Source organism: Neolamprologus multifasciatus, chromosome 16, assembly GCF_963576455.1.
Source record: "Neolamprologus multifasciatus chromosome 16, fNeoMul1.2, whole genome shotgun sequence".
Lineage (NCBI taxonomy): Eukaryota > Metazoa > Chordata > Actinopteri > Cichliformes > Cichlidae > Neolamprologus > Neolamprologus multifasciatus.
Window position 1 is genome coordinate 12,512,720 of NC_140454.1, and position 24,028 is coordinate 12,536,747.

Below are 24,028 nucleotides of genomic sequence, written 5' to 3' on the forward strand. Positions count from 1 at the left end.
AGTCTGGCTGTACTTCACAGCAAAATATGCAAACTCAGCAGCCTGCAACAAGTGCTTTAAGATGATACTGTGATACTGTCAAAGGAGGTAACACCTCAAATCCGATGAAACACCTGGCGATGCATAGCGTTTTTTTTAAAGCCAAGAAATGCGCTGTATTTGATAGCTTGCCGCGAGACCTCACACCATGCACATCTACTGCGGGTGTGGTGCCTGTTATCGGACCCGGAGTTAGCAACATCCCCCAAAAACCGGAAGATTAGAGTCCTGGCCCCTAGCCTTGCCAGTGTAGCAGAAATGATGAGGATGATGATGGCAGCAGCAGCCGTTCTTCTCTGCGTGAGTAGCTTAATGTTGTTCGTGTGTAATTTACGTTGAGTAAGCTAACCACGTTATTACATTAATGCATGTAAGGTGAACTAGCAAACATCATCATAGTTACATGCGGCTGTCTTCTTGTTTGATGGCAGATACTCCCTTCACCCTGGCCAAAAAGGCTAAAATGACCAAAGAAAAAGTAGAAAACAGCTAAACATGAGAGGTTTTTGGACAAAGTTTGTGTTTTTTCCATTGATTAAGCACTGCTTCCAGCCCAGAGTGATACCATATATGCCCTATAGCTGCAGAAAAGGCTAACATTGTTATCTTTTTAAAAAAACAAACAAACAGCTGAACATGAGAGGTTTTTGGACCAATTTTGTGTTTTCCATTCTTTAAGCACCGGTTTGAGCACCGTTTAAGCACCGGCACTGTTTCAAAAGTACCGGATAAAACCTAAACGATACCCATCCCTACTGAAGATAGAGACAAAATACTGTTTATCTGACTGCTATTCTGCAATTCCTCTCATGTAAGCAATAACGTGGTGCACAGTGTGACGTGAAAAAAGGCACATACCTTTGACGTTGCATGACAAACTCTGTATTCCTTGTCCACACGTAAACGCAAAAAGGGAGTTTTAAAAAATCGCAGTTTTTGGTGATTCGAAACGCCGTTTACGTGTGGACGAAACAGCTGCATTTTCAAAAATACCCGTGTAGGTGCGGACGTAGAATAAAAGAGTTAGTAGTTTATTTTCTTACTACCTGTAATTTATTGCAGATTACTTGTATTTGCTTAATTGTTTACTAAATGTTTGAGGTGTGAAATAAACTGCAATGGAGCAAAATATGGGTGTGTGTGCGCACGCAGGCGAGTGGGGGGCGCGAACATTTTTCTGTAAAACAAAGGGGGGCCCAGCAAAAAAAGTTTGGGAACCACTGAAATAAGCCATGGTGTTGATTTGGAACCTGTATCAAGGAATTATCCCCCACACCAACACACCACGAGCAACTTGAAATGCTGATTCAAGGCAGGTTGGATTCATGTTTTCATGTTATTTATGCCAAATACTCACCCTACCATCCAAAAGTCACAGCATCAGAGACAGATTTGAGGTTAATTTTTTTTTAAACCTAGCTAGCATCAGATAGTATAGGCAGACAACTGACAAGATTGTTCAGTTGGGCTTAAGCAACTAGTATTACAGTTTATACTGCTCCCTGAAATGTGCCTGTATTGGAAGACACACAAGCTTATGTGATACTGACAGTGAAAGTTTATCTAAAGGTGTGTGATTTGGAGCAGTACTGTCTAAACTGATACCATATGTGGCGCTGACATTAAAACTCCTTGGGTGGGATATTCTCTGGCTCTGATAGGGGGCAAAAGGGCGCAGTGCAGAGTGAAAGAACAGAGGCTTTTAAAATCCAAGGCCTGAGAGACAGTGAAAGGAAGAAAAAAGAAAGGTGGGGAGTCAAAATGTGTTTTGACATCCACTGGGGGAAACAGGCTTTTAATCTTATGCTTACACCTCTGAATTTCAGCTCCTTTGAAATAGGGTGAAAATGACACACATATGATAAAGTCTGCCAGAGTCACAAAGTTATAAATTGATCTGACTGCAGATGTATTTGGCTCTCTGCCTTAGTCCACATTAGTGGCCGGTAGTTGTTGCCAGAGGTGTATGAGTAATCGTTTTGTCTGTTGTTGCAGTAAGTCCGCTTGAATCAAGAATATTTGATGATGACAAATCCAAATCAAAGTCATGAGTCATTATGCTTTAATTAAGATGCAGTAGGTTCCATCCTGATGTAATGGTTTAACACTACTTAACATTTCATCTCCTTCTTCTTCTTTTAGCTGCTCCCTTTAAGGGTCACAGCAGTGGATCATTTACTTCATCTCATCCTATTCCTCTGCATGTCTTCCTTAACTACATCCATGAACCTTCTCTGAGGTTTACCTTCTTCATTCTCAGCTTCAACATTCTTTGTCCAACATATCCGCTATTCATCCTCTGCACATGTCCAAACCATGTTAAACATGCCTCTATAACTTTGTCTCCAAAACTCTCAATCTGCTATTTAACATTTCAATTAACAAGGAAACAATAAAGCAACATTTTTATGGTTTGTTCCCCCCACCTCCATTTTTTCCTCCTTTTTTCCCTCTGGGATAACACTAACACCAGTGTCCACCCTGTATATCTGATCAACCAAGTGAAAAGAAATTACACAATTGAGGGAGGATTTGCATCAATTGGTCCTGAATTCGTGGCTCTAAAATGTTTACTAAAGAGCTTATGTGTTATTTACATATCCTGTCATGTGCTGTAACTTCTTCTCCAAAGGTATAAAGCACAAACTTATTCTGTTCAACAGAAAATATTGCTTCTCCTAAAAGAAAAGTCTTGTTGGAAGTCCTGGTTTTTCTTACTTTACATAGGTGATACAGATTAGCACAGCTTGCACCTGCATCTAGCAGCTAATTTGTCACACGTTTAAACAAAGAATGGGCAGCTGTCTCTTAATCTGCCATTATTTCCTTGCCACTGCCTGTTCTGTTAATGCTAAAATTTCTCAGCTATGACCAGAGCATGCCATATGTTCTATTTACTCTATCTAAGGAACTAAAAACCTATTAGATTACTTTTATTTGTAATGGCAATCTCCCCATGGACCTCTCCACGAATCACTACTTTATTATAGTATGTTATCGGGGCCATTTCCCCATTGGGACTCCCAAGGAAAATTGATCCTGAGTCCAGACTAAGAGAGATTCAGGGGGAAAAATGTATGATGAAGGATAAATCATGGGATATGGCTTCCCTGCTTAGGATAGGGTTACTGGGGCCCCACCCTGTGCATAGTAGAGCTACTTGTGGCTGGGTCTTAGCCCAAAAGCAATACATGGGGTCAACCCTCATCTGGAGGGTCTGTAAGGGGTTTGTACTTTGTGAATGAAAAGTGTTTGGGGAAGAAGTCCTGTCAACCCGACAAATCTGGCTTTGGTAACATAGAATGTCAATTCTCTTATGGAAAACCAGGCTGAGCTAGTGTTTGAGGTTGAGAAGTACCAGCGTGATATAGTTGTACTTGCCTCAACAAAAAGCTTGGGTTCTGAAACCAGTCTCCTGTTGTGTGGCTGGACTCTATACCACTCCAGAGCTGCACTTGATTATAAGCAGCAGACTTAATGAGGTATACTTGTATCCTCCCAGTTCTGTCCCTGTACTGCACTTTAGACTTTTCCCAAGTGGAACAAAGGTTGCTTCCTTGCACGTTTGGGTTGGGAAATGGGTTCTGACTGTTGTTTGTGCCTATGTGCAAAACAACAGTTCAGTGTTCCCAGTTTTATTGTCTTATTCCCAGCCCCCCACTGACACAAGACAGACGCCAATTATAACCGCCTGAGAAGACAAACGAGAAAGCATCCATATATACCTCTGCACGGAGGTAGCAGCCACTGCTCCAAACAAGGTCATTGTTAAAGCATGGGATTGTGGTGGACCACTAGAGGGCTCCACTCACACCCAGTGTTAAGGAAGTGTTTCCTGTGTTTTGTGGCGCAATATGTGCAGTTGATGTTGGAGAGAAATAAAGAAGGAGTGTGAACTGAGAGCTCTGTGTCGTTGATGCTTACCTCCACATTGGTGACCCCTGACTCGAGCATGCAACGGGCCGCAGATAACGCAGACTCCACAGACTCCGCAGACTCCGCAGACTCCGCGATGGATGCATCAGCGGCCGCCGGACCTCCGCCTCCAGTTACAGCTACGTTCGCTGTGGCACTGAAACTGCCGGACTTTTGGCTCCATGACCCCCCGTCATGGTTCGTTCACATGGAGGCTCAGTTCACCCTTCGCGGCATCTCCGCTGACGACATGAAGTACCACCATGTGGTGGCCTCGCTCGACCCGCTGGCCACCCGTCGCGCGATGACGCTCCATCGGGACCCACCCACCCATGGGAAATACGCCGCCCTTAAAGAGCTGCTTCTTCGGCGCTATGCCCTCTCCGACGCTGAACGAGCCGAAAAGCTCCTCAACCTGTCAGGCTTGGGTGGCGGTACCGCGCTCGAGCTCATGGAGAGCATGCTATCGTTGCTCGGGCTGGATGACGGGGGATTCCTCTTCGCCCACCTCTTCCTCCGCCAACTACCGGCCGCAGTGAGAGCTGTCCTCGCAAACTCCCCGCTTCTGCCTGCGAAGGATTATCGCTCCCTGGCTGAAGAAGCGGATCACATTCTCCTGGCTAGCCGCACTTTCGACGTTCACGCCCTGGCTACGGACTCGCCGGCGGCACCTTCCACGCCTCCACCTGCCTCCCCCGGAGCATCCGCCCCCTTGCTGATGGCAAGGATTGCTACACGCCGGCACCGCGGAAAGAGCATCTGTTTCTACCATCAGCGTTTTGGCGACAGAGCGCGTCGCTGCCTGCCGCCTTGCGCTTTCACGGCCCAGGGAAACGGACCCGCCAGCGCGCCGTAGCAGCCGCGACCGCTGGCAATACAGAAAGGCTGCTCTTCATAGAGGACTCGTGCTCCGGGAGACGTTTTCTCATGGACTCCGGCTCCCAGAAGAGCCTCCTTCCCCCTACCGCTGCCGACGGACTAGCAGCGAACTGTGGGCCGCAGCTCATTGCAGCTAATGGCTCTCCCATCAAAATGTTTGGGGAAACGTTGGTGACTGTTTGTTTTCATGGCCGAGATTTCCAGTGGAACTTTGTTGTTGCCGCTAGCTCTGTACCGATTTTAGGTGCTGATTTTCTGTGTGCTCACGGACTGCTTGTCGATGTTGCTAACAGACGTTTAATTGATGCTCTCTCGTTTTCTTCGCTACCCTGTTTTACTCGGGCCGCCGAGCCCCTGATTCGGGCTAATGTAGTGACCTCCGGGGATGCTTTTCAGCGTTTGCTTTTAGAGTTTCCATCGCTGTCTGTCCCTAATTTCTCTAGCACGGTAACAAAGCATGGGGTTGAGCATTATATTCCTACAGTCAGGCCCCCGGTGTTCGCACGCGCGCGCTGCCTCGACCCCGCGAAACTGTCCGTCGCTCGGGAAGAGTTTGCAGCCATGGAGCGCCTTGGCATTGTACAGCGTTCGAACAGTGCATGGGCGTCTCTGCTTCACATGGTGCCCAAATCGGACGGTCGGTGGCGGCCATGCGGAGATTTCCGCCATTTAAATAATGCCATGGAGAATGACCGTTACCCCATCCCCCACATTCAGGATTTTTCTGCCAATCTCGCCGGAATGTCAATTTTTTCTAAAATTGACTTGGTGCGGGGGTATCACCAAGTTCCCGTGCGCGCCGAAGACGTTCCTAAAACCGCTGTCATTACCCCCTTCGGCTTGTTCGAGTTTTTGCGCATGCCGTTTGGCCTGAAAGGTGCCGCCCAGACCTTTCAGCGGCTGATGGACTCCATTTTGCGTGGGCTGCCGTTCGTTTTTGTTTATCTGGACGATATATTGGTGGCCAGCTGCTCAGCGAGCCAGCACGAGTCCCATCTGCGCCAGGTTTTCCAGCGTTTGGCAGCGCACGGCCTGATCATCAACCCTTCCAAGTGCCAGTTTGGGTTGCCTGTTCTGGATTTCCTCGGGCACCGCATTTCCGCTGAAGGTGTCGTTCCGTTGCCCGACAGAGTCCAGGCCGTTTCGGCTTTTCCGCGTTGCAGGAGTTCTTGGGGATGGTAAATTTTTACAACCGCTTTCTCCCCAGAGCTGCCCACCTGCTTCAGCCACTCTATGCTGCCTTAAAAGGTAAAACAGCCAAAGATCCTGTTGACTGGCTGCCGGAACGCGTCCATGTGTTTTCCGCAGCCAAGTCTGCGCTGGCTGACGCCGCCCTGCTGGCCCACCCGCTTCCGTTGGCGGAGATCGTGTTGACCACCGACGCGTCTGACGTGGCAGTGGGTGGGGTGTTGGAACAGTGGGTTTCAGGTCTCTGGCAACTGCTCGCCTTTTTCAGTCGTACGCTCCGGGATGCTGAACGCAAGTACAGTGTTTTTGACAGGGAGTTGCTGGCCCTGCACCTCGCAACACGACATTTTCGTTTTTTCCTTGAGGGTCGCAACTTTACTGCGTACGTTGACCACAAACCTTTGACGTTTGCGATGTCCAAGGTCTCTGACCCATGGAGCGCACGGCAGCAGCGCCAGTTGGCGGCCATTTCGGAGTTTACAACAGACATTCAGCATGTGGCTGGTAAGTCCAATCACGTCACTGACTGTCTCTCACGTGTGTTGGTGTCTCCAGTGTATGTCGGCGTCGACTACGCTGCCATGGCCGCCGAGCAACGTGCTGACCCGGACGTCCTTGCCCTTCAGTCAACGAAAACAGGCCTCGTGCTGGAGGACACCCCGGTGTGGGACGGCGGTCTGCACCTTCTTTGCGACGTTTCCACCGGTCGCCCCCGCCCGGTGGTTCCCCTTTTATGGCGTCGTCGTGTTTTTGACTCAGTGCATGCCCTCTCTCATCCCGGTGTCCGGGCCTCGGTCAAGCTGGTCAGCGCCAGGTTCGTTTGGCCGGGCCTTTGCAAAACGGTGAAAGAATGGGCGGCGGTTTGTATCCCATGCCAACGCTTGAAAATCCACCGGCACACGCAGGCACCCCTTGAACCTTTCCGTGTCCCCGGTAGGCATTTCAATCACGTTCATGTGGACCTGGTTGGTCCCTTGCCGCAGTCACAGGGTTTCACGCACCTTTTGACAGTGGTGGACCGCACGACCAGGTGGCCGGAGGCCGTACCCCTGGCGTCCACGACAGCGGTGACGGTGGCAAGAGCATTTTTGTCAACGTGGGTTTCACGTTTCGGTCCCCATGCTGACATTACCTCGGACAGGGGCCCCCAGTTTGTTTCCGAGCTTTGGTCTGCTATGGCTGACGGCCTGGGGGTCAAGGTCCACCGCACCACAGCATACCACCCGCAAGCTAACGGGATGTGCGAACGGTTTCACCGGTCACTTAAGGCCATGCTCCGGGCTTCCTTAACAGGTGGCGACTGGGTCGACCGTCTTCCGTGGGTTTTGCTGGGATTGCATAGCGCGGTTAAAGAAGACCTCGGGGTTTCCCCGGCTGAACTGGTCCTCGGCCAGCCCCTCCGGGGCCCCGGGGAATTCTTACCTGAGAGCCCTCCCCCATCTTTCGATACCTCTTTGTTGCCTTTTCGCCCCCCAAGAGACTCATTTCCTGTTCCTGGTCCTGTGCACCACTGCCTGCCTGACACTTTTGTTCCGAGTTCGCTGGACTCTGCTCGTTTCGTTTTTGTCAGGCACGATGCCCATAGGACTCCGCTGCGTCCACCATATGACGGGCCATACAGGGTTCTTAAACCAGGCCACAAACATTTCATTTTGGACTTTGGCGGTCGGCAGGAGGTTGTCTCTGTTGACAGACTTAAGCCTGCACATGTTATGCAAGAGGATCAGGTGGTCCCGGCCCAGGCCCCTCGCCACGGCTGCCCACCTGCCACCGGACTGATGGATTCTGTTTTTTCCCCCAGGAGCGACCCACAATCAACGGAGTCCGAGTCGTCTGCAGCTTTTTCTGACCGCCAGTGCCAGCCTCGCTCCCGGGCTGGGTTGCCCTCTGTTAGTTCCCCACCTCCCCGGTAGGAATAAAGAAGGAGTGTGAACTGAGAGCTCTGTGTCGTTGATGCTTACCTCCACAGGCTCTCCTTTTTCTCAAAGTCCTTCATTCTCTAATTAATTTGTCAAAATTCTGACGGTTACGACTGTGCAGAAATTGATAGACTGCTGCAACAACACCTACTAGCTCTGTAGCCGCCATTTTTACTTCCATAAACAGAGCACGTTGAGTGTGACGTCTTCTTTTGCACATGTGGGCTGCTTTGAGGGCCGATCACACTAGACTTTGATGTCACATTTTATTTGTAGTGTGAACAACCACACAAAAAAAAAAATCGGATTTGATTAAAAAATTGGAATTAAGCATTAAGACCTGCAGTGTGAACGTAGCCTTAGTCATTTAGGACATGCTCAGTATAGAACCAATATTTTCCACATCAAAAGGGATACATGGGGTGTTTTAGGCATGTCCTATTGGAAGAACGCCCCTGTGCAGACTACAAACTATTATCAAAACTACTATGTTTAAAAGACTTAATGTTGAAATCAAATCCAACTTTCAACTTATGCCTCCCCTTCTCAGATCAGCACAGACATGGAACGCAAGCGTGAGAGCCCGTGCCAGAAAGCTAGGGACACAACGTTTTCAAATGAGTCATCAACAGAGGAGAAAAAGACAAAAGCATGTGAAAAAGATTATGGAAGCTTTGCCACGTTGACCTTTGTTTCTTATAACAAGAGTGTTATTACATAACCTGCGAATAAACATAAACGCTCGAACCACACAAATCAGAGTTAGCACTTTTGGAACTTATCAAAGGTCATGTTTTCATGTACTGCAGCTTATTTTAAAATGAGGACATGGAGTCAGAGCAGGAAAATTTAAGCACAGTTGAAAAACAAACAGCTGAGTGAAATAACACGTTTTTGAACAGTTGGTGAACAGATGTTATTCCATCATCGTCCTTGCTCTACTATAAAATAGAATGGGATGTCTGTAGGAGGAAAAACACATGACAGCATCAATGTTTTATTGGACTTCTAGCTACAAATTCAACTGTTATTCAGCAAAAGCTCCAGTGTTATCAGATTTATTTTTTTTGTCTGTTAAAAAATGCCTTTTATATTTTGGTAGACTGTATGACATTTGTATATATGATAATATTTTGTTATGCAACAAGACAGCTAATTTCCTTCCCTGGTTTAAGTGACATGGCATATCATGAAATTGGCTTATTTAAAGCATGCTGTAATAAAAATAAAAATCTTGCACACAATATAATCCTGTCATGGAAGAAGCTAGTTTCACACGTATGATTTTGAAGCAATTTTGAAACTGATAAGACATTTGTACATCTTTTTATATATACAAAGAAAGAAAAAACATAGTTGTCAGAGAAAGGCTGCAGCAAAAATCCAGAAAAGTTCACGGAGAGCTGGCAAATGAACTATAACAAGCAGGTAGCATACAGGGAGACAAAAAGATGCACATTTACGCACATGAGGCCAATCGGGGAAGTGGTAACAGGTAACTAGATATAGTTGAACACAATTAAGGAATAAACGAAGAGGAGGTAAACATCGAGCAAGACATGGGAGACAATGGCTAAGAAATTAAAACAGGAAGTAAAAAAGCTAAACTTAACTTCCATCCACAATGGAAGTGATTCATAGTAATGTGGTGAGCAGACATCACAGGAAGTCAATAGCATTCTGTGACTTTAAGTGACTAATGGTGGGATAGCCGCTGGCGAAGAGAGGCTGCAATAATCAGTACACACTAACAGAAACTAGGCTTCAACAGTAAGAAGCACAAATCTCAACCATGAATCCAAACTAAAAGTATAAGAACAATAACACATAAGTCAAAGAATATAAAGTAAGACTCCACAAAACCCCCAAAATAAATAAAAAAGAAAGCCAAAACTCAAAACTCTGGGTTTGAAAACTCAGGACCAAGACATAATTAAGACAATTAAGACAATAATTATACTTTCATACTGACAATAAAGTATACATAGAGAGCAATGATTTAATTGCTCTCTGTGTAAAATGATCTTGGGCATTTTATTTTGTAAGTATAACATCAGTACGCACTGGGTGAAAATAACTTTGACACTTCCGGGTATATTACGAATAGGCTACACAGACAGGCATATTATATTTAAATCTAAATCTTCATGCTAAGTTGGCTTATATGTCAATCAAAAGAAACTAATACAACAAAGGTTATGAAAAGCAACCCAAAAAGGGATCGGGATCTCATTTTAAACCTGTGTTGAAAACATAATATTTTCCATGTGAGGCTCCAAAAAATGAACATGATATCATAACTCCTAGGCATGTCATAACAAATCAGTGTACAATATTTCAACCAAGAATTTAAATATATCACTATCATGCCTAAATGTATCCCCATAACCACCATCCGGCTTGACTTGTTGCTATGACTGAGAGAAATTGAACCAGGTCCAAGCTAAAATAACATCTAGGTGCCAGCAAAGCTTATGGTTTTGGAAAAGAAAAAAAGGATACACTTTATTCCTTTGGAGAAAAATCTATTTGGATCTTATCAATGGGTGGTTGTGAAAGGCAGATAAGGCTGCAGATGGAACTTGGGGACCAGTCTTTGACGACAGGCCCATGCTGCATGGGGCATTGTGGGTAGAGAGGTTAGGTGGGTGCTTTGGGGGCAAATCTTCTTCTCAGTGTGCTTTAAATGTGTTTTCTATGACCTGCTCCATGGGCAAATGATTTTGTGAGCGTATGGCTAGCTGTGTGTGTGTCACAATATGAGACTGAGCCTGATGATGGATGTGCATGGGCGTGTGTGTGTGTGTTTGTGTTTGTCTGTCTGTCTGTCTGTCTGCCCGGGTGTGAAAATCCATCCTTCTCTTGATGCATTTAGGTTCCATTGGCAGTCTGTGTACTAGTGAGTGAAACCCTATTATCAGACTGAAGCAGGGCCTTGCTCCAGACTGCTGAACCATAATGAGCTCCTCACAGCAGCCAATTTGTCTACACAAATAAATCACTCTACCCCTCACACACAAGCACACCCACACACACGGATATATATCTTCTTTAGAACTGGTCTGCGTGCACACATATCTCCATTAAACCTTGACATTCATAGAACAGTGGCCAAAGAGGACAATGCACAAAAAAAAATGAGAACTGTTTTTTCCCTCCATTGCCATTGGGGAGCCAGCATTTCTCATAACCTCCAAAGTACGGCATATGATAAATGCATATTAAGCCTTGGTAACAGATTGCAAATTGAGTTTACGTGAACATATTGTCTAAAATGTTTGCTTGTTTATTTTGTACGTTTGTTCACAGCTAATGTAAGCCAGTACAATAGCCCTGTGATATAGTTCAACACTGTGAGAATCAAATCAGCTAGATATTATAAACCTAACGTAATACATTTGGACAGAGCACAACAAATTTTAAACACAACATGGGTCTACTACAAAACAACTGCTCTGAGCAGGTAGAATGAAACAAAACACTGTCCCACCCAATGAATCCAAAACAATGCCCCAAATAGGATATAATCTATTATTACATATATTTAATTCACAGTTGTTGTTGCCTGTATTAGTAAAAGATGACCATCAACTAGTCACAAAGTTACAAAAAAATAGTAACACTGGTCACTGTTATAGTATGTTACATCAGACTGCATCGGTTTTAGTTACATTTAGCTAATAAACAGGCAACTGTGTAAAATCATAGCAGTTATATATTTTCTGATATATCTACGCCTTTATGACTTAAACTATTCACCAACCATGATTCAACTTGCTCTTGAGTACAGGTGCACTCTAAAGTGTTCTTTCTGTGAACTTATAAAATTTCAAGCAGCAGGGTAAGTTCAAAGCCGTTCCTTCCAACAAAAGCTAATGCCTTAGTAGCATTTGAGAACCAACCAGCTGCCTATTACCAGTGAAACCCTTTGAAGTACTGCCAAGACAATGTGGGCTGTCAATTACACAATATTGCACCCTTCTGACTCTGAAATACAGGTGAAACAAAAAAAACCCTAAAATCATTCCAAGTCTGAATTACAAAATTCATATCAAATGAATATTAATGCCTATTAAAGCCAAAAAAAATAATATGAAAGACATTTTGATGATTACGGTTTCCATTCGTCCTGCACCTGGCTGGAGCAAACACTGCACTTCAGGTGCACAGTTTATTTGCCAAACTCCTCTGATGTAAGCCCACAGTGAAGAGTTCTGTTGCATCGCTTACTGAACCATCACTAACAACCATATCTAAGAGGTAAAATATGTGCAGCATGTCCCTAGAATTCAGATCATGTGGAAAAAAAACCCCAGACTTTTTACTGTAATAGAAACCCATATAACTGTGTTAGGTATCAGTAAATGTAGTGTGCGTTAAAATGTGACTCCAAATCTTCCCATCTAAGTGTGTAATAGTGACAAGTAACTGAGACAAGTTTCACTATTGCTGTACCAAATAGTGCACTAAAACATGTGCCAAAAAAGATCCTGTGCCTGTGCCTGTCTCTGAGATGCCAGTAGTTTTGGAAAAATAGCAAAATTTGAGACCTTAGGAATGAGGACAGGATCATACGCACCGTTGCAGGTTTTCCCATTATATGTAGCACAGACCCAGTCGTGGCACGCGCAGCGCGGACCGAAGAACTTCCCGGGTTCTATGGCCTCACAGATGCAAATGCCGCAGTTACATTTTCCCCTTCCGCTGCAGATCTTACCATCAGGCGTCCGGCAGCGGCGCAAGGATGACTCTGTGGACAGCTTGCAAACACCACCCACCTGGCTGGGAAAAAGAAAGATCAGATTTTCCACAACTTTTATTATGAGGTTAAAGTTTAAGCGTGTTCACACCTGTTTTTTTGCAAATCCAAATCGAAAAGACATATTTCCTCAGTCATGAATCAGCGTCTCTCTTTAAACATATAAAGAGACCTATTTGAGATATTTGGTATGTGCGGTAGGATTTAACACACGTAGCTTTCGGTGCAATGGCTTGGAAGAAAGAAGTCTAAGAAAACAAAAGTGGGAAGAATGTAACACACAGCCCATATATTTGAGTCTTTTTCGAGTAATAACAAACGCCTTGGAAACACACACATGACCACATGCACAGCTAATAAATTCAAATAAACCCAATCGTACAGACACAAATGCACTTTTCATTTAACACACTCTAGGAGCTGTTTTCTGACTTTTACCCTAAAGCGTTTCTGAGTGAGATTTGTTTCATTTGGATGCCGTCTGGCATTCTTTTTTAAATCCCTGCCCTCTCTTGATATTGGCCAGATGTCCGAGTTTGAAAACTGGACACATTTCCAAAAATCAACAGCTCAAGTGTTCTTGACACTCCTATTAAAATTAAATACAGAATGTGATTGTCCTGAGTGTCACAAGGAGGTTATACAAGCTCCATTTCACACAGACTTTAATCAGTAATGGCCCTTTTAAGCCTGATCACAGAGCTCAGCCACATGATGCAATGAACTGAAATGTATATGATTACATTTATTCATTTTTTTATTTATTTTACGGCAGCATGACATTCAAATGACCTTTTTGGATTGTGTTACTCTGTCCAGTTCAGCTGATCAGTGATAGATCTGGTTAATGCCTGGCTTTTGTTCTGTAGAGTACCTCCCAAAAATACAACCAGAATTCCACAAAATAGTAAAATAACATTCCAATTCATAAAATTAAAGCTTGGTGAAGAGAGTCTAACTTGCTCCACATTAGAATTTTGGACTTTCCTTGGTTTTAACTTGGGTTTTGTTTAACTGTTTTTTTTTCTCCTTGTTACTATGTCTCCAGGGGACAGTAGTAATTTTCTTGGCTATCCAAGAAAATAAAAACTGCAAAATGTACAGTTTTAATTAACTGACTGAAGAAAGACATTGGACTGGCCGTCACTTCTTACCACTTCTTCAAAGAAATTGGGCAAATTGCTCTGAGCACCAAAACCTTGCCAAAAGTATTCACTCACCCATCCACATCATTGAATTTTGGTGTTTCAATCACTTTCATGGCCACAGGTGTATACAATCAAGTACCTAAGTATGAGGACTGCTTCTACAAACATTTGTGAAAGAATGTGTCACTCTCAGGAGCTCAGTGAATTTCAGAGTGGTACTGTGATAGGATGCCATCTGTGCAACTAGTTGAGTTGTGAAATTTCCCCACTACTAAATATTCCACAGTTAGTGGTATTATAACAAAGTGGAAGCGACAGCTGTTCACCCACAAAGCAGTAGGCCATGTAAACTCACAGCGCATTGTCAGGGGATGCCAAGGTTTCCATGGCTAAGCAGCTGCACCCAAGCCTTACATCACCAAGCACAATGCAAAGCAAAGTGTCCAAACTAGTGGTGGAAAGCACGCCACAACTGGTCTCTACAACCGTGTTTTCTAGAGCAACGACTCACACTTCTCCATCTGGCAATCCACTGGATGAGTCTGGGTTTGGCAGTTGCCAGGAGAACTGGTGTTGGAGTGTTTTTCAGAAGTTGGGCTCAGCCCCTTAATTCCAGTTAAAGGAATGCTTAATGCTTCAGCATACCAAGGACTTTCAAACAATTCAAACAAACACTGGAAGTAAATAGTAAATAGAGCCTGTTTCTTCTTGTATGAATCATTAGTGTTGATCTTCCTATTCAGCCTGTTCACAACTTGTACTGCTCCTTTATATAAATACAGGTCTGTAGCCATCCTCCTCCTTCTGAAGTCAATCACCATATCTCAGGTCTTATTCACATTCTGAAGCATACATTTTCCCCCAGACCACTCAAAAAAACGATAATAAAAAAATCACCCACTAGTACTCTTGGTCCTGCCCATCACTAATACAGCCAACCATTGCCGAAACATCTCAGTATTTCTGTAGATAGCATGATAAGGGCTCATACAAAGGATGAACAGGAATGTACATCACCAGATCTCACATACTATGTCCTGTCTCTCAGATAGTAAATGGCCTGTATTTGTATAGCGCTTTACTAGTCCCTAAGGACCGCAAAGCGCTTTACACATCCAGTCATCCACCCATTCACACTCGTCATGGCAAGCTACATTGTAGCCACAGCCACCCTGGGGCGCACTGACAGAGGCGAGGACACTGGCGCCACCAGGCCCTCTGACCACCACCAGTAGGCAACGGGTGAAGTGTCTTGCCCAAGGACACAACGACCGAGACTGTCCAAGCTGGGGCTCGAGCCGGCAACCTTCCGATTACAAGGCGAACTCCCAACTCTTGAGCCACGATAATCCATGAGATGTAGCTTCTCTCTAAGCAGCAGCTGATTCATATTTTTGTTTTGTTTTTTTAAAAAAGGTTGGTAGTACATTGCACTACACTGTTTAGCTTTTTAAACTTTTAAAGCTTTTAATAATAGCACAAAATATCTGAGAAGTGAGTACTCAATCCATTTCCCTTCCATCTTCAAAGATGTATTTTCAGTCCCATGGCTTAGTTTTATTACATTTGAGTCATATTAGGAAACATTTTTTGCATCATCGAGTATGGAAAAAAAGCCTATGAGCTCCATGGGCATCATGTGACTTGTTGTTCCACAGGGGCTCCTCTTAAAGGCCTTTTAGAGAGAAAGGTGTGGATTAAAAAATAAAGCTGATATAGCGTTACCATAGTTTTATGGCTACAGGTGGAGCTCTACAACCTTAATCCATGTGCTCTAAGGATATTGTGTGGGCTGAGCATAATATGGATATTGCATAGCACTCCTTGGCTGTTCTTACAGAATTGAGGTTATAACTTTGTTGCTTAGAATTTTTACACTTTTCTTTTAACACTGCTAGGTCAATATGATGACATAACTGGCAAACAAATAAAACACAAATTATTCAAATGTACATTGGAAAAACTGAAGAAAATATTGCAACTACCTAGATTCCCAGTAGCTGTTACTTTCTGTAATGCATGTGTGGGTTAGCTGCAGCTGTTCAATATATATCCCCTGTACACTACATATGCAATGTAATCACTACAGAGGCACGGTGCACCTGCTAAAGAGTAAACACCCACAACTTTATGGCATTGTTAAATATTTACAGTTCTGCTAACCAGGGCTCGACTTTAGAGTAGCAAAGTAAACAGAAATGAGTCTTATATTCATTACTGTATCCAGTTTCAGTGACTGACTTGATGTCCTTCTGTTTCCATTTACAGTTTGTATTTGAGGTTTAAACTTGAATGTTTGTTGTTTCGGCAAAAACAAGTAAAAGCTCTAATACAAAATAATATTCATTCAATTACCCTTTTCTGTTGCATAATATGGGCTTTTTCTCCTCACTTTGATTTTGCTTGTTGCTATAAACTGATCCCACAGCAAATCCTTTTAAACTGGAGTTTTTTTTTCCTCACAATACGCTCAACTGCAAAAGAATGTAAAGCTGAACTGTGCAAAAAGAAAGTAAAAAACAGAAAAAAAGTTTGCATCCAATGTTAGACGACAGAATCCGAGACACACGCAGCATTATGATGGCAAGTAAAGTGGCATAAAGAAAACTGCACAGGAAACAAGAGTAAACTATAGGAATAGACTTTCCTAAACTTTCCCACATTGCACTCTTTAAGTGTCGCCTTTGTCAGCAAGTCTGCACCTCCCTTTTCCTTCTTGCTCTCCAAACTATCCTAAAATAAACAAGAAAAACAACAAAAAATAACAAAGCTGTGTGGAAACTCACCTCACCGACTGCAACAAAGAGTCCTCAATGAAAGAGAGAAGGATCAGAAAGAACGGCACTAACATGGACTGTACCAAAACCTCAGTGTGCATGTTTAAATCCCACAGAAAGCTGAAGTAAAGTGGCTTGAAGGAATGCCCCAATCCTTCACTCCTGAAACAGACAGGAAGAGAAGGGAGAGGGAGAGGGAAAAGAAAAGGAGTAAAGGAGAGAAAACGCAGCAGGCTGGCCTGAACTGGCTCGGTTCCTTCAGAGGCCAACAGTCCTCCACATACAAGTGCCTTTGATTAGTCTTGACTCTCAGACACAGTCCTGGGCAGGAGCTAAAGTAGGGAAACCTGCCAAAATGAAAAGCTAAGTCACCAGTTTGAGAAGTAATTAGAAGCAGACGGCTTCTCTAATTTTTTTTTTTTGTTTCAATCTTTCCCCTTTCCTTTTCCAGATGATCTCTCTACGTTGCAGTTTTCTTTTGGTGTTTTAATAATAAATAAGATCCAGAGTCAAAGGAGGCAAGCCCCTGCCCCAATATTTAGAGTGTATCCATTTGTCATAAAAGAAGCCGAGGAATTGTGCAGAGAAACTGCTTGAAGATGAATGTCTTGCTCTTATTCCCACATTATGAATTCAAATCAGTAGTTCACAAAACCAATAAGTCTTTTGTGGCAAAAACAAAAACACATATATATGAACACACACAAAATGCTGTGATCTTTGTCAGTAGCTGCACAGCTTGTCCTCTAGCATCATGTTCCTTTAGGTTGAAGGAAGCCACATTTCTGATGTTTGCACAAATACAAGAAATAAGAGTAAATTATGGCTATAGTGAGTTGACTTAGCAGGGATAATATTAAATAATGATGATAAGAATAAGTATTTGAAAGCAAAACAAACCTCTGCTCTGGCAAACAGGTATATTTCAGTATATGGTGAATTGTTAGCATGGTTCCATTTTGGGTCTTTTGTTTTTATAAATTTGAGAATTGTTCTTTGTAAAATTCATACAGAAAACAAAAAGATATCTTGGTTATGTTTACAGGAGATGGAGTGATGTTCTGCATTTCAGATCAATGACATGAAAACTGTTCAAAACAACTTTGTGTTGGATAATTATCTTGCAAACTGGACAAAAAGAAAAGAAAAACTGTTCACATTTTATCATAACAATTGATACTTTGATAAGCAGATTACTTTAATGTGGCAGCTGTTGCAGTTTTATTGCGTGGTAGCTTTATCCATAATAATGTTATTTACCTCCAAAATAGCAGGGAATTAAGGCTTTAAATAAATATAGTGCACGATGTTCAATGTTTTGTACAAAATAACAGTAGAATAGAAACAGAAAGTAGCATAAGAGAGAAGTACTTAGGCTGCATAACAGTTTTGAGCCACCTCCCATGAGGAACATTGGATATAGGTGCAGTGATTTATTGAAACATATGTAAACATAAGTGTAAATACAGTACATAAAGCACAAACAGAATTTATACAGTTCTAACGAGCTGCAAAGTCAATATTTGGTATGACTATCTTTATTCTTCAACATAGCCTGAACTTTCTTATACAAGCTTTCTGTTTCAGGAATAGTTCTCCAGGCTTCTTGAAGCTTTCCTGTGGATGTTGGCTGCCTTTTGTTCTGTTTTCTGTCCCACACTGCTTCAATAATGTTGAGTTTCAGACTCTGGGGAGGCTAATCCATACTCATAGTGTTCCATAGTGTGTTTTTTCTACCCAGGTATGCTTTTGCTACATTGGCATGGAGTTTGTGATCATTGCCATACTGAAAAATTATGGCAATGATCTGTATGGTGGATAAAAATCTGACCACAGTTTTCTGCATTCATAATTCAGTTCAATGTTGACACCACTGACTTACAGCAAATGCACTCACAAACCATAATAAAAGCACTGTGTTTTACAGCTTTACACTGTTGAACCTCCGTCATACATATTGACAACAATTTTGATCCAAACGTTTTAATTTGAATTCATCCCTCCATAAGACCTGTTGCTAATTATTTTCTTCCACAGAGACCATTTCATCAATAAAGAGTAGCTGGGTCAACTTAAGAGTCAGATGGATTTCTCATGTCTTGTGTCTTTGCTGGATTTTTTCCCCATTTCTTAAGGATATCACTTAAGATACTGTTGAACTACTGTACATAGTTTTTAGAGCGCTTTGAGTACTCCGGGAGAGTAGAAAAGCACTATATAAGAATCAGTCCATTTAGGACTGACATGTTGGGCTAACAGCTCTTTGGAATTAGTCTTGTTTGTGCAAAAATGCTATATCATGCCTGTTGAACTGTTATCGTTGACATTTTTAGCAGATTTGACTAAATAAATTGGAATGAATTATGTGTTTTATGACAGGTTGCTAATAAAAAGTGCCTAAAATACAAATAACCCATAAAATGGATTATTTGTCTGTTATGCTGTTAAATTATGCGTCGACACAACACTGGTTTATCCTTTGAATGAGTCATAAGTCAGTTTTAAGTGGCTCAACAAGACACCTGAATCTCTGCATGTAATCCAGATGCCCCACTAAATATGGCTCATACAATGCCAAAACAAAATGTAGCGCATGATACATATATTGGTTGCTCAGATGGGGTTCAGGTCAATATCACACTATCATGGCTCATTAAAATACTGAAATAGAATGAAGTGATTAGCAGGCTAAATTTCCCTACTAGAGCAATTCAGAAGATTATATTTAACAACAATGCACATCAATGGCAAATAATCAACCGGTTCTAAAAGATACTGCAGTGCCTCTGGGTGATTTCAAGCAACTAAATGGCAAAAAGATATTTTGGTTAAAACCAATTTGCACCTCAGTTACTGAATTTACTACGACCGACACTACACCCACGTTTGGACAATATACCCAGCCATGCAATATCAAATCAGGTGAAGGCAGGTCACTTGATATATTACAGAAATTTAGTAAGAAATACAAGTTTTCACTTTTGTCTTTTACTTTCTATAACATGAAAAGCACAGTTGTGATTTAATACACATCCAATGGTTGTATTCTTTCAAGAATTGCCCTCTTTGTAACGATATATTGTAACAATATATTGCTATTTGATAGTTATCCATTGTTAAATGTAAAATGCACATTAAATTTAATTAATTGTTAGGACAGACCTATCTTCAGATAACTGTCTCTGCATTTTTTTTACCGTCTTTGAGCAAATACACACGCTTTGCCAACTATTCCCAACAACAACAACAACAACAATAATAATAATAATAATAATAGTAATAATAATAATATAATCTGATCAAATTAACTGCGTATCAAGCGATTACCATTAATAGAAATAAATATACTTGTATGATGTGATAGAGCAGCATGGCGAGCTTAAACTGTTACCACGGAAACGGCTGCGCGCCTCCGCAGCACGCACTGGTGCTGTTGATGTGATTGCTACCTGCGCGCTCCCGCGTTCTCCATACGATCCCAACACAGCCGGAAAACAGCTGATGTCATGGACAACGCTGGATGCGGCAGATAAAAGAAACCCTCCTCTCGTAAGTGATTCAACGTGTTTCTTTTCTCTGCTTCTCCACCCGTCGCGAGTCACTTTCAGCAGTTGCGTTTTTAGGATGCGTCTGAGGCTAGGTGCTGCCGCGCGCTAGCTTACTGGTCCTCCAGGAAGTGAGGAAAATCTCATCCTCCGGAGTAGGCCCTCGTGAAACATTGCAGTGTAGTTGCTACACTGTCACGTGGTCAGGTTGTTACGTATTATATAGCTTCATGTAGGCCCTATGCTTGAACATATTCATGTATATTGTTGTATTTAGCTTGTTTTTGCGCCTATAGCAGCTGCTCATATTCGTTTCCATAGTAACCTTTGCTCTTCCGACGTCATTCATTCAGATTTCAGTCACAGTATGGATATCCAGCGGTTTGACAACCATTTTACACGACGTGGGATCGGTCATATGCTGCAGCCTGTCAGTGGCTTTCCTGAAATGGTTTTAGGATTTCACAGTTGCTCGTGAGCCCCTCGTGGTTCCCAATCAGGAAACCTGATCCAGGTGTTCATTCTCTGACATCGATTAATTAGAACATTTTCAAGGTTATATAAGCACCTCATCACAGTTTGTGCAGTTATGTTAGGTTAAGAAACCTTAAAACGAAGGAGAAATGCTACAAATATTATATGAACATTGGCATCCTGGGGAACCACTAGTCCAATATAAATTTGTTCATTTTCATTTTGCTGTAATCCCTGTAAATGTTCAGTTTTAAAATCTTTCATGTCTTCACTGCACTATCTTGCAACATCTATCCATTGATTTGATCTGGCAAAGCAGATAAACACCAGCTACTGAAATTGGAAAATGTCAGCTTATTTGCAAAAAAGCCCAACGTCACACAACTGTTGGCTGCTACCGATGCTAATCTGTGCAGCCCTTTGGAATGCATTTGAATCAGTCATTAGGTGACATACTAAGTGCTATGTGATTTATTTATTTTTTTAAATGTTGACATCATCAAAAATCACAACATTTAATGTCATGTAACGTCAGCATACACTATTTCTGAATAAGATGAATGCGAGTTTGAAATGTGAAGTGGGTCACTCGTAGTAGTTACACATTTATCATCCTGCAGAGCCAGCTGTTTCATATGTGTCAAGCACTGGAGTGTCTTTTAGGTCTTTGTTTTTGCTGTAATGGCTTACCGCTTTACTTTTCATTGTCACCACTTTGAGCTTTTGTCAGCCTCATTTTAAATATACTCACACTACTGACCTACCACTGAATAGTTGTGAAGGTTTGACCTAAATTGTCAGCATTCCTTTGAATTTGCTTTTCTGATCACTTTGGCTTTGTCTGCAAGACAAAGTAGTGAGAATCTTAGCTTGGAACTATTTGGGGAATTCATTTGAAGGTATAGCATTAATTTAATTTAAGGCCGTAATCGCTGCCCTTGTGGGAGCTTTGAAAGAAAGAAAGAAAATACAAACTGATGCAGTGAGTAAATGAAAGGTTTAAATACTGTTAAACTCCTTCATAAAATGTATTTTTAAAGTCTGCCTTTTAGCTCATTTTATGCATTTGGTATACAGTTAGGTCTGTATATTTTTTGTACAGTAACACATTTTTTTTAAATTTTTTTTGCCTCTTTACACCAAGTGGATTTAAAATCAATAATCAAGATTTGATTGAGGTGACTTTCAGATTTAATTCAAGAGGTGCTTCACAAAAGTACCGCATTAGGGAACTACAGCCAGTTTTAAACAAACACCCCTATTTGAGAGGCCCAAAATTAATTGGACAAACTAACATCATTTTAAATATCAGGACTGTTTTTAATACTTGGATGAAAATCATGTTCAGTTAATGAATGTCTGAAATCTAGAATCCATGGACAACACCAACTGCTGCATTCCCTCTGTTAAGATGCTCTACTAAGGCTGCTGCAGCTGCTTTCATTTGCTGCTTGTTTGTAGGTCTCTCTACGTTTAGTTTTGTCAGTCAGTAAGTGAAAAATATGCTCTGTAGGACTGAACACAGGTAACTGACTTGGTAATTAATGAATATCCCAGTTCTTTCTCTTGTGACACTCATGGTTTGCTTTCTGCAGTATGCTTTTATCCATTTGCAATGGGAAGCTTAAATGGATAAGTTGAGCTTTTTAACCAGAGGTGGTTAAAAAGCTCAACCCTGTGAATCTGAGCTCAGATTAAAGCCCTGCACACTTCACAATTCACCCTACTACTGCTGTCAGCAGTCACAATATTAATAAACACTAGTGACCCAGTCCCACTTTATTTTTACTTTTATGAAGGTGTCTCTTGATTGTAGTCTATGTTTTCTTGTCTTCAATAATACCGGTATAATTTTTTACAGGACATAAAAATGCTATATAGTGATATCACTGCATTTACATTCCCTAGTGTGCACAACAACGAGACAGAGCCAGGCATGTCTGAGAGCAAGAGCCAAGTGTCAACCTCTGATAATGATTTAGTATGTAAATATGGAGCTACTTCAGCAACCTCCTAAAAAGCACATTGCTTTGCAAAATATGCAAGAAAATTGTTCCAGACACGGCTTAAGGCGAAAACGCACTATTGATTACAACTAGGCAACAAAGAAGAAGGTACTAACAGCTGGCGATGTGCGACCCAATATAAACAAGAAACTCTACCCGTCATTGCTGCAAAAATTAGCTAGCTGCACTTCATATGACAGGAATAGCAAATGGGATGGAACTCAGAAACCGTGGAAAAGCATGGCTTTTCAAGATCCATGGCAAACTACAACAACCCAGGTGGAAAATATTTTTTAGTTTTGTGTGACAATATTGTGCAGCTACTGAAGAGCTAGGTGGCTTACTTTAGTTATTGTTAAACTAAAGTGTAAAAAAAAATTGTAAATTTGTCTGTGTGATTCTTTTGGATATTTTATTAAAATTGAAATGTTCAAATGAAATGCTACACAAAACTTATCTCTGGAAATGAAAGTAGAGGTTAATGCTATTGCGGTGTTATTATGCTCTCATCCTTAGACACTATATGAAAAGTGCCACTAACTTAAAAAAACTTTTTCATAAGCAACCATACAGGGGATTTGTGCTAGAGCAGCTATGAATACCTGGGTATCATTGTAGGTTATGGTTAAGAGATGAAGAATTGAACCAATGAGCTGCATGCCCACATCTACAAAAGTATTTCTTGTGTCTTGAAAGAAGATGCTGCTCTCAAAATGCACTCAAAAATAGAAGTTCAACAAAGAAAGTTTGTATACTCAAACAAATACTCACAGTTACAATTAATGTGCCCAGAGATCACGTTTTTTCCTGTGAGGAACATGTCCTTTCTCCAAATGGGAAAGTAATTGCAGTCTTTGCCACCTATACTCCCACATAATAGCACTTAGACCCTGTAATTTTGTTTTCACTCTTCCTCACGTCTCCATCTGCATATGTTAAGTGTAGCAATTACACTGGGAAATTGCTTCTAACTACATGGGGTTTGTAGCATGGATGGACAGTTTCTTTTCTTGGTGGGGGCATAAAAAGGAAACAAGGATGTGATACCGTTACATTGTTCTGCCTTCGTTCCAATCCTAACTTCGAGTTCTGTTTCAAAGAGGAAATTCTTTACAATTTTTATTTAACCATCAAAGTATGTTTACATATTTTTTGCATCATATGTCAGTTAGCAAAGGCCAAGTCAAAATGTAATGTAATCAAGTCATTGGGGCAGCAGCTGTTGTTGCATTTGCATATGCTGTTAGCTGTTTTACACGCACACATATGTGTGTGCGCGCGCACACACACACACACACAAGTGCAAGACATGCTTTTGCTTTTCATCTCTGTTCAGTCAGCTTAACTGACTTACTCTAAAATTGACATTGTGTTTTTAA

General features: G+C 42.0%; 2 protein-coding genes across 5 annotated transcripts in view; one reads left to right on the forward strand and one right to left on the reverse strand.

Annotated features, from left to right (window-relative positions):
* Positions 1 to 17,061, reverse strand: part of itgbl1 (integrin, beta-like 1) — a 68,816-nt gene extending 51,755 nt beyond the window's left edge. The window contains exons 1-2 of one of the 2 annotated variants that reach the window (XR_014869745.1): positions 16,634 to 17,061; positions 12,520 to 12,722 (exon numbers count right to left, since the gene is read on the reverse strand). Coding sequence is in view for 1 of the 2 variants with exons in the window: in XM_085134966.1 (XP_084991092.1) it covers positions 12,520 to 12,722; positions 16,634 to 16,725 (295 nt within the window). In the remaining variant the exon portion in view is untranslated. The remainder of the gene's footprint in view (positions 1 to 12,519; positions 12,723 to 16,633) is intronic. The other variant, XM_085134966.1, reaches the window with a different exon arrangement.
* A 2,977-nt stretch (positions 17,062 to 20,038) lies between these two features.
* The window catches only part of nalcn (sodium leak channel, non-selective), a 66,264-nt gene continuing 62,274 nt past the window's right edge, over positions 20,039 to 24,028 (forward strand). For all 3 annotated transcript variants that reach the window (XM_085134956.1, XM_085134957.1, XM_085134958.1), the window contains exon 1: positions 20,039 to 20,173. In XM_085134956.1, the coding sequence (XP_084991082.1) occupies positions 20,145 to 20,173 (29 nt within the window). In that variant the 5' untranslated portion in view covers positions 20,039 to 20,144. The remainder of the gene's footprint in view (positions 20,174 to 24,028) is intronic.